This window comes from Sinocyclocheilus grahami, unplaced genomic scaffold, assembly GCF_001515645.1.
Source record: "Sinocyclocheilus grahami isolate Dianchi unplaced genomic scaffold, SAMN03320097.WGS_v1.1 scaffold176.1, whole genome shotgun sequence".
In the NCBI taxonomy this organism is placed as follows: domain Eukaryota; kingdom Metazoa; phylum Chordata; class Actinopteri; order Cypriniformes; family Cyprinidae; genus Sinocyclocheilus; species Sinocyclocheilus grahami.
The window spans coordinates 3,937,550-3,951,723 of NW_015505355.1; the positions used below are offsets into that span (position 1 = coordinate 3,937,550).

At 37.8% G+C, this 14,174-nt stretch overlaps 1 protein-coding gene across 1 annotated transcript in view; it reads right to left on the reverse strand.

The window, feature by feature from the left end:
* The window catches only part of LOC107593802 (F-box-like/WD repeat-containing protein TBL1XR1), a gene marked incomplete at its 3' end in the record, with an annotated part of 22,853 nt that extends 13,375 nt beyond the window's left edge, over positions 1-9,478 (reverse strand). Inside the window, exons 1-2 of the mRNA XM_016283677.1 lie at positions 9,151-9,478; positions 2,775-2,875 (exon numbers count right to left, since the gene is read on the reverse strand). Coding sequence (XP_016139163.1) covers positions 2,775-2,832 — 58 coding nt within the window. The remainder of the gene's footprint in view (positions 1-2,774; positions 2,876-9,150) is intronic.
* Positions 9,479-14,174: the final 4,696 nt, after the last annotated feature.

A 14,174-nucleotide genomic window follows, 5' to 3' on the forward strand; every position in this document is an offset into this window, starting at 1 on the left:
CGGAAACAATACTACAGCAAGAATAAAAGTTACGCCTTCTTTCTTTGCGTGAACATTTGGGCGGCGTTATGCATATCTTTTCACATCGTGACGTAGACATGTGGGGGCATGTTAGAACGAGCCGTTTTAGGTAGGCGTGGTTGACTCTTAACTTTTATTAAAAAAAAAATCTCTTTGGATTTGAGACTTTAGTCTTTGCAACTTTACAGTTCTTCTTTATGCACCAAGAGCTTGTAACACTCCAAAGAGAAAGGAACAATTGAAATCGCATCATATGACCCCGCATCATATGACCCCTTTAATGCTAGGCGACTAAATGTCAATTGTTAAGATGTAAATTGTAGGAGGTAAATTGTTAAAGATTTCACTTGCCAGTGTTTGGGTTAAAGGTTAAGACTAAGTTTAGCACATATCATTTTCACTTGCCTACACCGGAACACCGACTAGCTGAACGTTTCACTCTCTGTCATTACAGTGCACTATTTCCATTGATATGAATGGATGTGCAGCGTTTGTTTGTTTGACAATCTGTTAACTCTAGTTTGAAGGAGTTAAAACGGTTTGAAGGGTTAAATTATTTAAATAGTACACTAACTAAAGTGAACTATATAGTGAAATACCACTGATATTAGTTCTGACAACTTTAAAAGAACAGCATATAATAATAATAATTTTAAAAAAATCAAATTTTTACATTCAATGAACAAAAAGTATGTGATGTTTGCCCAAAACACACCGTCAAGATGTGGATAATTGCCAATCCTGAGTGGTTTTTAGAATGTAATGTGGGTTCTAGGGTGTTCCGGGTGGTTCGTTAGGTGGTCGAACCACTAGCGCTGTGTTCAATACAAAGATGTATCGTCACAGAGTTTGTTGATATGAGTATCGATAAAGCTGTCCCTTTATTGATATCGCAGCACATGCGCTGCAGTGGACCGAGTTTAATTAGAATACAAGAGCAGTGTTTAAAACGAAGTAGAAAGGGGCAAGGTTTCTAAAAATAATTATGAACAGAGCATAATATATAGGCTACAACAAGGTTTAATCTGGCCGCAGAGGAACACAACCGGGTTTGCCTGATATAAAGAGACGTAATCCCCGAAACTTGAAGCTTCCCACTTTCCCAATACGGAAATATCCGCTTAAGTGTGTTACTTGTTTTTGTCAACCTGGCAACCATGTGCACGCACGCTCTCTCCACTGTGGATAAATGCGCCAGCTTTCTGAAAACACCGGTTAGCTTGCAGTTTAACGATCTCCACTATTCTATTCTCAGAAGTGTAATTTATCAAGTGTTCATTTATAACAGAGAGAGAGAGGCTGTGTATGTATAAATAAATCACCACCGTTTTGCCGTGTTTCTCTATTAACAGTGAAGCTGTGGCTTTAAAGGCACAATATGTAAGATTTTATTAAAATATCCAAAAACCAATAGAACAGTGTTATATATTTTGCTGACCTGTGTACTTGCATTATCCCAAATGTTTCAAAGAATGTTTAAATCCAGAGAAATAAGCTATTTTAACTAGTGACACGGACCGTGTCTATAGTCATTGTGTCTCCTGCCAATGACGTCATACACCCTCGATTTCCGGTTTTGTTTTGTAGACAGCATGGAAACACCAAAGACGCTTTAATATGTTGTGCATTTCATTAGACAGGTGACGACCGCACAGAGTAGCATTATAACAGAACTTTCAAACGTATCTAGTATGATAAAACAGCGCTGCTTTACCCCACATACCCACGACCGGAAGGAGCGGAAGCGCTAAAGTGTGGCATAATAAAAGCTCCGCTGCTTTCGAGCCGAGTGTCACTCTCGTCTCTCATTAGCAATTGCTTCAACGGCCTCATTTCATTTCGACGGCTTTCCGCCTCACTCTGCTTCATACTACGATGTTAATAAATCTTTAATACATTAGCTCATCCATGAGCATGATTTCTGCCTGAGTCCCGTCGGATTGCGTCGGCTGTGGGGATGAAGACCCCAACTCCCATGATTCCACACTCAGTCACGTCGTCATCAAACTACACCTTTGTTTCTTTGTTTGTTTTGAATATGTGCCCTCTAGCGGTGAAAACTTACATATTGTACCTTTAATTGCTTTAGAAACGATGATGTTACCAGCTCCTTGTTGAGAAAGATAATGAAGCTCTTCAGCGATGAAGCTATTTTATTGATAAAATTGGGGGGCAGCGCTAAAAAGAATGTCTGTGCGTGCGCGCTGCATGAGTGACTAAACGTGTGTGCGTGAGGTACAGTGAAGACAGCACATTAGTTTAGAACTCTTCTCATTTTTATTTTTTAAAAGTAGAGAGTGTGTTTATTTGTGCAATGATAACCTACCAGCAATGTTAAGATGATTTAAATATATTAGAATGAGTACATTACAATATAAATGTATTAAAACAAGTACATTATTATTTATGGGCTTCAAAACAAGATGCAAACAATCAGAGTATTGTACCTGGTGAGGAGTGCACAATGTAAGCATGAAACATATGCCATTACCTATATTGTACTGTGGTAGTTATGGCCCTTTATAATGCAGAGACCAACTGCCTGCTCTGCCAATAGTTAGCAACAGCCCTATAGTATGCAGTGTTTAATAAACAGCTGTTTTACTAAATTCTTCTGAGGTGAAATTCAGTGCAGTCCCGTATCGTGATGCAAAAATCTGCCACTGCATGCAATATGAAACAGGGTACACACGGAGTATGTGCTGTTAGTTGAAACGAAGAAGCTAGTGTGCAGATAACTATCAGATACACACCTGACTCCTGCAGGTATCTGTAGACAAGGAAATTGACCTCATCACTGCTTATGCTCATTTTGGATCCTGGGTGAACCAAGAGGTCAAGGCGAGAGTGGAGCCTGGAAAACAAAGGCACGTTGTGTTACTGTGCTTCACCAACAGCATAGAGCATTGACATTACTGGACACACTTCATATAGTACCCACCGACTTGCAAAAGTTTAGGCTCAGCTAGCTTTTTGATAAGAAATGTATATTTTCATAAATCAAGGACATGAATGTATAATGTTTTAAGATTTCTATTTCAAATAAATGTTTTTTTGTTTGTTTTTTGTTTACTTTCTGTTCAAAGAATCCTAAAACACAATACTCACAATACAAAAAAAAAGGTTTCCCAAAAAAATAAGCAGCAAACCAGTAAGGATGCGGATTCAATTTTATTATGAAATATATTAACAGAAAACAGACCATTTAATCTTTTCATCAGCTGATAACTCATAAAATTCTACTAAAATAAACAACTCAAAACAATTTAAAATTTAAAAACTAAATTTAAAACAAAAAACAACGAAAACATTTATTAACTTAATTTAATTTATTAACAAGTCATGCACATTACTTATGTTTTTCTTCATAATTTTGGAATTTTAATTTCCCTGCTGCTTTAACACTTTTTTGCTAAGGTGAAAAAATATAAAATAAAGTTAAATGTTTTATATTTTATACCTTCCTGACATAAAATACAATAAAATACATACAATAATAGGTTTTAAGTATTAGTTAGTTAGGTAGGTAGGTAGGTAGATAGATAGACAGAAGAAGTAAATCTGACTGGCTTGTACAATTTATTATTTTTTTTAATAATCCCAGCCGAGGTGGGTGGTAGATGTAGTAAACCTGCTCTCAGTACACATAAACAAAGCAAACCTTTTAACCAAACAGAGAACTGAACCTGACCTCCTCGACTGAACTTTCTCATGGAAGCCCATTTTAGCCCTGGGGAAATTTTCCAGCCATTTGCTCACCACTGGAAAGAACTGTTAGGAAGCTACACAGTAGGGACGGATATTGCGATAGGAAGAACTGCATGTGTTTAAACAAGAGGAAATACTCAGTCCAGATGCACGCGTACAGCCTCTTGTTTGGTCTTTAAGCCTCTTTCACAGTCTAATAAGCCTTCACGTAAAACAGCAACCTATCATATATGACACCACTCCCTGTTGTTTACGACGTGTTTCCATATTGACAATCAAATAAAATGTGCTTACAAAACATAACATTCTTAAGCAGTGTAAGATCAGTCTGGCTAAATATCTTTACATTAAAATCTTTTATCAGACAGTCATAGCAATCACAGACCAGGGGCCTCATTTAGAACTCATTTATACAAAACCTGCCCTGAAAGAGGCGTACGCCACTTCCTACGCAAAAGGTGGGATTTATAAAAACAAAAGTGATGGGAAAAAATTTGCGCACCTGCACGCAAACTCTGACCCATGCGTACAAACTCTTTTTCCTGGAGTGAGAAAATTAATGAAGCAAAGAACTATTTTAAACTCTGTTTTCATATCGATCTACACAGTTACATTAAATATTCCACTCTCGTTAACGGAGATAAGCACTGAAATTACATTAAGTCATTACGCAGAAGTTAAACCAAACCATGATCAATGATGCGCACTTACTTGATATTATGGCAGATACTGTTGGATTTGGTTTGAATAGGTCTAATTATAATAGCTTAGGGCGTGTTCACACTTGGCGTCTTTTTTGACAAGAAAAGGTTGACGAGCGCTTTATTAAATTAAAAAGCTGGCAGCGTTTTGGTTACAAATAGCAGCCGAGGGCGTCTTTTGTTGCTATAACAATAGCTGCAACAGTAGCCTAGCGCTATATGCTGCAGAAATGTCGAGAAAGAGTCAAATGTTGGCTCTTGTGTTGCCTTTTGAAGTTAACGGGGAGGAGAACGTCGGTTCACAATGATGTTTGTGGGTGCGCAACATTATACGGGGAAGGAAACAGTATGGTGCTTACAACGATTTAGTCCAGAAACTCCGGTTGAATGATGCACGGTTTGTGGCATATTTTAGACTAAGTTAGATACAGTTTTGTGCTCATATCATACAACTCCTTGTGCTCCGAAACTAGTACGAACTAATCTACTGGCTATCTTTTCCATTTTTCTTATTGTTTTTGTTATGGAAATGACTCGCCACTGGCTTGTCATTGGTCAGCTGCCAAAAAGGCGCTTGACGTAGGGCGCTTTTTTCAGAAAAGTTAAAATTTTTTCAACTTGAAAAGACGCTCCGAGCTGCAGAAAAAGACGCCGGCGGTGGCGTTTTAAAAAGCGCTCAGGACTTTTTTTAAAACACGGTTTACTCCATAGGATTATAATGTAAAACAGACGCTGGCAGCTTCAAAAAAGATGCCAAGTGTGAACATAGCCTTACTGTACAACTGCAGCTGCACGGAGGTGTTGTCGTGTGAAGACATCTCCACAACATTATGAAAAATAGCCTACCACTGTATTTTAAGAATACAACGTAACGATTTACACGTTTCCTTTTTAAAATACTATGTCAGTGGCGCGTCGAGTCAGACAATTGCATTTACACTGCAATACATATAGGCTTATCTGTTTCCACTAGAAAGAGCTAAAAGATGTTCACCTCATCAGCAAAACTGCATACATTTAATTTGATTTGAATTGTTTAAACAATTGATATAACATTTGACCAGTGTAAAAGAATGAGATCAACTCTATTCTAAAATATTTATCTGATAACTATTTTAAACAGTTTTGTTTGTATGCATTTATTCTAAAGAATTTGCAGGATAATGTATATATAGCAATAATAAATGTATGTGTTTTATTAATTTCTCCAGTACCGATAGCAGAACCATTAACGTCAGAGCTTATCGATACTCCGGTCTAGGAGTGTGCGATATTAACAAAAAAGATCATCTTTTTTTTTTTATCGATAACAATAATTAGACGATATTTTGCTGTGTGTTATTGTGCTGTATATTTTAGTGTGTTATTGTGCTAACATATTCTGTTACACCAAATACACTAAAATAATGATCTTTAAAAAAGCATCATATGACCCCTTTAAGGACTGCCGTGGACAGCTGGCTTGATATTCTTCATATTCTGTGCAGTGGTCAGTTCACACTGATAGAAATAAATCTTTTCCAATAAGTTTTAACTGATTTTTACATTTTATGGGCATTTTGACCTTTAAAGACTTTTTTTTCTAAAATTGTCCATTATCTTTTGAATACTGATATTTGAAATTATTTAAATAATAAAAGATACTCTGAATGTGAAATTAAAACCGCCAGTAGGTGGCAGCAAGTCACTGTTAATAAGTGAGTCAATGCGATTGAACCGAATCACTTAAACGATTGATTCATTCAAGAACAAAACCTCATCATGTTGCTCAGAGACGCAAAACAGTGCTGTGGTTGTGTTTGGAGTTATGTTTTGTTGTCGAAATAGCACAAAAACAGGAAATATGGTGTCTAAAACGTAAGTCTCTTAATTAACTTCTTGTTTATTGACCTGTTGTAAAAAATCAATATCACATTTGTAATCATTGTCATTTTTGGAGAAAAAAAACGTGTGAAATTGATTAACTAGGCTATTTGAAGTGGTATAAATATATACATTTTCTGCCCCCATGTCTTGAATTTGTGATCATTCTAAATGTATTGTAATAGACTGAATCATCAGCACTCTAAATGCGCGCGCGCACTAGTCTAGACTTCATGTAATGTATGCATGCGCTCTGTAGGGGTGTTTTGAACGTTTTTTTGCAAAATACTCGATAATGTCAAATCGCACATAGTTAAAACAACAATTACGATATTATCGCAGGCGATAATATCGCACACCCCTACTCCGGTCTTTCATAACTTAGCCCCAGGACCGATTAAATACCAGGTTTCGGTACCCATCCCTACACAAGAGTCACCTATAAGAGGGAAATTCCCCCCATTTTCAAAAATGAAATTCAGGCCCTGAATAAATGTCTAAAAATCTAGATTGGAGTATCACTGTATAGTTATAAATGATAAAAAGAAGGCTTTAAAAAGATTGGTATCGGTGATTGGTATCGGCAGATACTGCTTTCTGTGATCGGCCTCAAAAATCCTGATCGGAGCACCCCTATAATGTTATAATCCTAAAATTACATAAAGAAGATTACATAAGTGTTACATTCACACAGACACAGGTGTGGTCTCTAGAAAGTATCTGATATACTGGCAGGTTGTGACCTATTTCGCTTTAGCTGTACTGCGGCTCTGGGTCTGACTGCACTGGCTCGGATCACACAGCAATCAAACTGCTGAACTGGCAGCCAATACTGAGATCAGCCTGAAACAAGCCTCTGAAACTACTAGAATGATACTTGCACTGCACTAGTGGTTGACCGATACAGGCTTTAAATGGCTGACCAATGCCTGATATATAATAAAACATAAAAGATGTGAAAAATATTTACTCAAAATCCATCGGAATTATTTGAAAGTAAGGCATTATCCACTAGTCAGGCTGTTGGAAGATTCTGGAACTGACACTCAGTGAAACGATGACCTTTGCCACATGGGCACAGAATTTACTCCAATCACAATAACTATCTCAAAGTCGTGGCCTAATGGTTAGAGAGTCGGACTCATAACCCAAAGGTTGTGGGTTCGTGTCTCGTACCAGCAGGGATTGTAGGTGGGGGGAGTGAATGTACAGCACTCTCTCCCACCTGCAACCCCACGACTGAGGTGCCCTTGAGCAAGGCACCGAACCCCAACTGCTCCCCGGGCGCTGCAGCATAAATGGCTGCCCACTGCTCCGGGTGTGTGTTCACGGTTTGTGTGTGTTCACTGCTGTGTGTGTGCACTTTGGATGGGTAAATGCAGAGCACTAATTCCGAGTATGGGTCACCATACTTGGCCACTTCACACATTAAAAATAGCCAAATAATGGCCAATTAAATCATCTAGATAATATAACAACTTTCCACTATACTACAACCAAGTAACATTTGTTTGTAATCCTTGTTTCATCCATATATGTTTTCATATATATTTTACACTACGCAGGATAAAAATATGCAAGCTAAAGGATTAAAACACTTTTCAGACTTCTTTCATTAAAGGGATCGTTCACCCAAAAATGAAAATTCCGCCCACCCTCATGTCGTTCCAAACCCGTATACGTTTTTTTCTTGTGTTGAACACAAATGAAGACATTTTGAAGAATGCTGGTAATCAGACTGTTGATGGTCCCCATTGACCCCGATGGCATTCCTTTCACTGCAATGGAAGTCAATGGGGACCAACAGAATTCTTCAAAATATCTTCTTGTGTCTTCAACATAAGAAACGTATTTGTCATGAGTCTGTCTGTTCAGAACAACTTGAAAGGCTGTCAGCATGTGATTCTCAGTCATTTAGTACAGGGGTTTGTCATTTTACAATGCCATCATGGACCCCAAAAATATGATCCCCCTCATGTGAGGGACCCTCGTGCAGAAATTTTGCAAATCATGCAGAAATACAGTTCCTTGTATTAAGACCCTATTTATGCTATGAAACATTTATATTTAGCTTCTATTAGGTTACATTATTACACTGCTTTACTACTCATTAGTACTAAATCAATAAACGTATTAATAAGTTCACTTATTTTAACCAAATCTGATGTATTTGTATCAAACAGCTAAATGTCCTTGTCCTTCAGACGATATTAAACAAGGCCAATATTATACATCACAGAGCAAAATCCTAATTATACAGCTGATACAATCATAATCATTGTTAAACCAACGCCCGTCAACAGGTCGATTCTTCAAGTCAAAAGACACCCGTAATTAAGTTAAATTACGTAATAAAACGCATTCATATATTTAGTTAATAAAACATAATTAAGAGCACAATTAAAAAAAAATTATACTAATATATTTTTTATCTGATCGTAACAACTGTCACGCTAAGTCCCTGCCGGAAGCGCCATTGCATGCCATTCGATTATTAGCTTACGCTAAGTGCGCATCGTGGATAGACGTCACCGGAAACAACAGACTCCCCAAAGAAATGCAAAAAATGAGCGATTCTAGTTCCAGCACGTGGCTGCTTCCATAGCAACGCTGCTAACTTGTTGGTTGAATAAAAGCTAACGTTAGTTGTTGTCAACGTGCGCGGCGCGAGGAACCAGGGCGCCCATCCCCCACCGCGCGACCGCACGCGCTGCAGTTTCACTCTGCAAAAGTAACACTTCTAAAAGCTTATAAAGACACTTCAGCCATCTAAAAACGCAAACGGAGAACGGAACGGTCAGCTCGCGCACAGCTGGGTTACGGGTTGTGTTTGGGGCGAAGGAGAGGCTCGTCTTACTCGTGCCGATGCTTCCAGTCTCGTCAACCGCTAGCTTCTGGAGCTAAAGTACTGAACAAATGTGCCGCAGGTCCGACAGAAGGGTATCCCGCGACCTTTCCAACTCCACAGTGATACTTCTGTCCTCGAATAATATCTATTTTCCTGTTTGTCTGTAGGACATATAAAGGAATAAAAGAAACATTTAGCAGCTTATGGACAGCCAAGCGCTTCAGAGGAAGCCGACGGCCTCAGACTAGCAGGAGGGCGGAGACTCTCCAGGCGAAAATGAGATATCAGACCAACGGGGCTTCCTGCCAATCACAAAAATAAATAATTAAAATAAAATAAAAAACACGAACAAATAAAGTAAAAACTTACTAAACATTGTTAATCAGATTTTCAATGCGGGGGATTGCGTATTAAAGCGAAATGTGGATTCGCGGTATTAAATTGTAATGGAAGACTTCTGATTTGTACCGTATTGTATTTCAAAGTCAACTATTTTAAAAAAATACATGACAAAACCGTGTTTAAAGTTCACCAAATCGGACTTATGATCAACAACACGGTTGAACGCCCAACCCCCACCACTGAAACAGAAATGTTTTTTGCCTGGCTGGTCACTGCCTGCTATTCCGCCACACCCACAATCTCCTCTGCTCAGTCATTCAATAACAGACTGACATCATTGGTCTGCGTATTACACTGCTATGTTCAATATACCATAAGTTTTCTAAAAGCATCGCAGTAGTCCCGTGACTTACAATCAGTCCCTTGAGTAATAGAACTGTTTCCCCCCTCTATAGCTGGGGGGGGATATATAAAAATATGTATTTCTTTATTTACACACACAAATAAAGTCTGGCCTAATTTAACTTAGGAGCCCCAGTACAAAGCTTTTTTTCCCCTCTTCATTTGGGAGATGATGACACAACTATGAAACATCTTTGCTGGTTGGCTCTGAACCCATCAGATAAACCACCGGCAGCATGCTGTCCATTTGAATTACTGCTTGACACATCATAATCCATACTGTATATCATTTCGTTGTGGTTGCTCTATAATTTGTTCTCAGACAGGCAGCTATGATGAGATCAGTGTTTATGAGCATTATATAAAGACGACATTTTGGACACTACTAAAATTGATCTGGGATATATTTATATAGGAAGCAGGGCTTGTATCAGTGTATCATAACGTGACTTTTTTATATTCGTGGCACTGAAGAAAAGCATCTTAAATCCTGAATGTCACAGTGCCAAGTAATGATTGGCTTATTGGATTTTATACCGATAATAATTTGTACTGTGCAGTGTGATTGATTTCTGAATGAACATGCAATCTGTTCTCCCTCTCTCTGTAATATGACAGACCTAAAAGTAAAGGTCAATCCAATCACTCATTTAATTTGTTTTAAAGGAATGGTTTGAAAATGTGCAGAAAATGTACTCACCCTCAGGCAATCCAAGATGTAGATGAGTTTGTTTCGTCATCAAAAGATATTTGGAGAAATTAAGCATTAGTTCACCAATGGATCCTCTGCAGTGAATGGGTGCCGTCAGAATGAGAGCCCAAACAGCTGATAAAAACATCACAATATATCACAATAATATAATCTGTGTTTGTAATAAACAAATCCATTATTAAGACATTTCTAACTTAGAACTGCTGCTTCCAGCTAAAATAACTTCCATAAGTCCTCTATACATACTGCTTTTTCCAGTGAAAAGGTCAACTAGTCTGAATCAGGAAAGAAATATGCATAGATCAAACATGAAAACAGTCCAAAACAGTTCTAATCAAACATGTCAGTGATGTGAGAGGACAACAGGAGATTAACTTTTTCACTGGATGAAGCTTTGTTATGGATTATGGATTTGTAATTTGGCCAGAAGTGTCAGTTTAAAGTTAAAAGATCTTCATTATGTATTTGTTTCTTAGAAACACACAGCTTTTTCGCCTGACAAGATGTCACTTGTTGGACTGGAGTTGCTTGTGGATTATTGTGATGTTTTAATCAGCTGTTTGGACTCTCATTCTGACGGCACCCATTCACTGCAGACCATCGTGGTGAGCATATGATGTAATGCTAACTTTCTCCAAATCTGTTTCGATGAAGAAACAAACTCACCTACATCATTAATGGCCTGAGGGTGAGTACAATTTCAACAAATTCTCATTTTTGTGTGAACTATTCCTTTAATAAGTGAGTAATTCATGTTTTGCTGCTGTTATTAGAACAACTGTGCTTTAAAAAGGACAAAACAAAATCAGGTTTGCCCCTTTTTCTCGCTCAGAGTGGCTTATGTGCAAATAATTCTGTCCTTTATGATTGTCTCTTACATGCATATATGCCTTTGGCAATTGTGTCAGATGTTTGTAGAGTTTCCACGCTTCAAAACCAGCTTTATACAAAGATTGGATACAAACAGACCAATAAAAGTGTTTCCTGTATCCTTGGCAACAGCACTGGAGCTGGCTGTAAATGAGGCAATCAAATTAATGCTGGAACATAAAGCGGGGAAAGAGAGAGCACTCGGAGCCAGGCACGATTATCCATTTTACACCAAATTTAGCATGGAGTGAAACATCACACATTTGGATGAGATTCTCAGCCACTGGTCTCCTATCAAAACACATATTCTCCGTTTAATTAGAATTGGAAGCGATGCATTTTGGTTGTCTTGCACAGTTGTCCCTAATTACCAAGACCTTTGCAATTCAGTTGTGGGACTGTTTTGGCCAACAAAGAGAGAGCAGGAGCAATGCTTTTGGCAAGCAGGGGGAAATATGGCCTTTAAAGTGACTTTAAAATCAATGTAATTTCAAACAAAATTATAATAGATGAATTCAGATAAGAAACACAATCATTCGATGTGTTAAAATCCAAGCACGTCTGTGTCAGGCCCCATCATGCTGCATCGCATAAACCCCAGATTTAATGCACCACCAAGCTGTGAAACTGCCCAATCCATCTAAATGTGACTTCAGTTTTGAGCATGGAAAGGTCATCGGTCTTAGCAGCGAATTTTGAGTCTGGCATCACAATAACTACTAGATGGATGGTATCCAGAGCTGTGTGTTCCCAAGATTACAGTGTTGTGAAACTTGCCGTATGCACCATTAACCTGAAATATTATGTCTGAGTAATGAATGGTACGAGGGGATGGCACACTTAAATAGCAGTACATTCATAACTCGCAGCGCTCCAGAAATACACTGTAGATACAGATTGCATACCCAGCATGTCTCTATATATAAAAACAAAAAATCTGTAATTGCTGTAACTGGGAGGCCTTTAGTGCAACAACAACAAATTATGCTTGAATTTTCTTTCCTCCAGCAGGTCAGATTGGACTCAAAACAACATTTCAGCTCATTGTAACCAGGTTTGTCAGATCTTTGATTAATGTCTTGACCTAAGAATTAAGTTTAGATTTTAAATAGTAATGGTGATTTTAGGTATGATGAGTTGAGGGAAAAGGGAACAACTCCACCCAAACATAGAACCAGCACACACACACACACACACACACACACAGGTTTGTTTTTATGGTTTATGGGGACTCTCCACAGGCGTAATGTTTTTTATACTGTACAGACCGTATATTCTATTGCCCTACACCAACCCTACCCCTAAACCTACCCCTCACAGGAAACTTTCTGCATTTTTAGAGTTTCAAAACAACTCATTCTGAATTATTTATAAGCCTTTTGAATTACGGGGACACTGAAAATGTCCTCATAAATCACCTTCTCGTTGTAATACCTATGTCATACCCATGTTATTATACAAATTTGTGTCCTCATAAACCACATAAACATGCACACACACACACAGAGAGAGAGAGAGAGAGAGAGAGACAGAGAGACATCTCCTTTAAGCTGCAAAACTGTTTTAAACATGGAGAAATGTTTCAGACGATATTAAACAAGGCCAATATTATACATCACAGAGCAAAATCCTAATTATACAGCTGATATAATAAAGAAATGTTTCTTGAGCACCAACATATTAGAATGATTTCTGAAGATTCATGTGACACTGACGACTGGACTGCTGGAAATTGGACTTTAAATAAGTTAATAATTTTAAAATAAATCAAAAGAAAAAGTGCTATTTTAAAATGTAATAATATTGTATTGTTGATCAAATAAATGCAGTCTTGGTGAGCATTAGAGACTTCTTTCAAAAATATGAAAAAATCTTAACGACCCCAAATATTTGAACAGCGATGTATAAAATGTACTGCACCAAGTGATGTTTAATTGACAGAATAACAATAATGTCAAATTTGAAGTCATATGGTAAAATTATTTTGTAACTGGCAGACATTTAAATGGATAGTTCACCCAAAAATGAAAATTAACCCATGATTTACTCCCCCTCAAGCCATAGGTGTATATGACTTGCTTCTTTCAGATGAACGCAATCAGTTATATGAAAAATTTTTCTGGCTCTTCCAAGCTTTATAATGGATGCATAAATCTATCATAAAAAGTACTACACAGTGGCTCCGGGGGGTTAATAAAGGCCTTCTGAAGTGAATCGATGCATTTGTGTAAGAATACAAATAAATCGTAATCTCTAGCTTCCGCTACTTGTCTTATGGGTGTTCACGAGAGAGTGGCGTTCCAGCGGATGCCGTAGGACGTAAGCATATAGCATAAGCTCCAATGAGAATATGCAGTAAAGGTTGAAATTAACATAATACATATTTTAAAAAGTATATTCATTGTTATTTCATGTAAAAGCATAGTTCACCCAATGAAATTGGGAACATTATTTCTTTAAACTAATCATGAGTTTTTTTCTACTGTTGAGCCTAAAAAAAGGTATTTTGAAGAATGTTGGTTGCAGGTGTAGGTAACCACTGACCTCCATAGTATGGAAAAAAGTATGTATAGTCAATGGTTCATGAGAGAGTGACGTTTTAGCGGATGACGTAGGACATAGGCTTAGCATAAGCTCTGGTGAGGATATGCTAGTCTCGCGAAAACCAAGTTTTGTTTACAGCAAAGGAAAACCAGTCTCTTCTTGG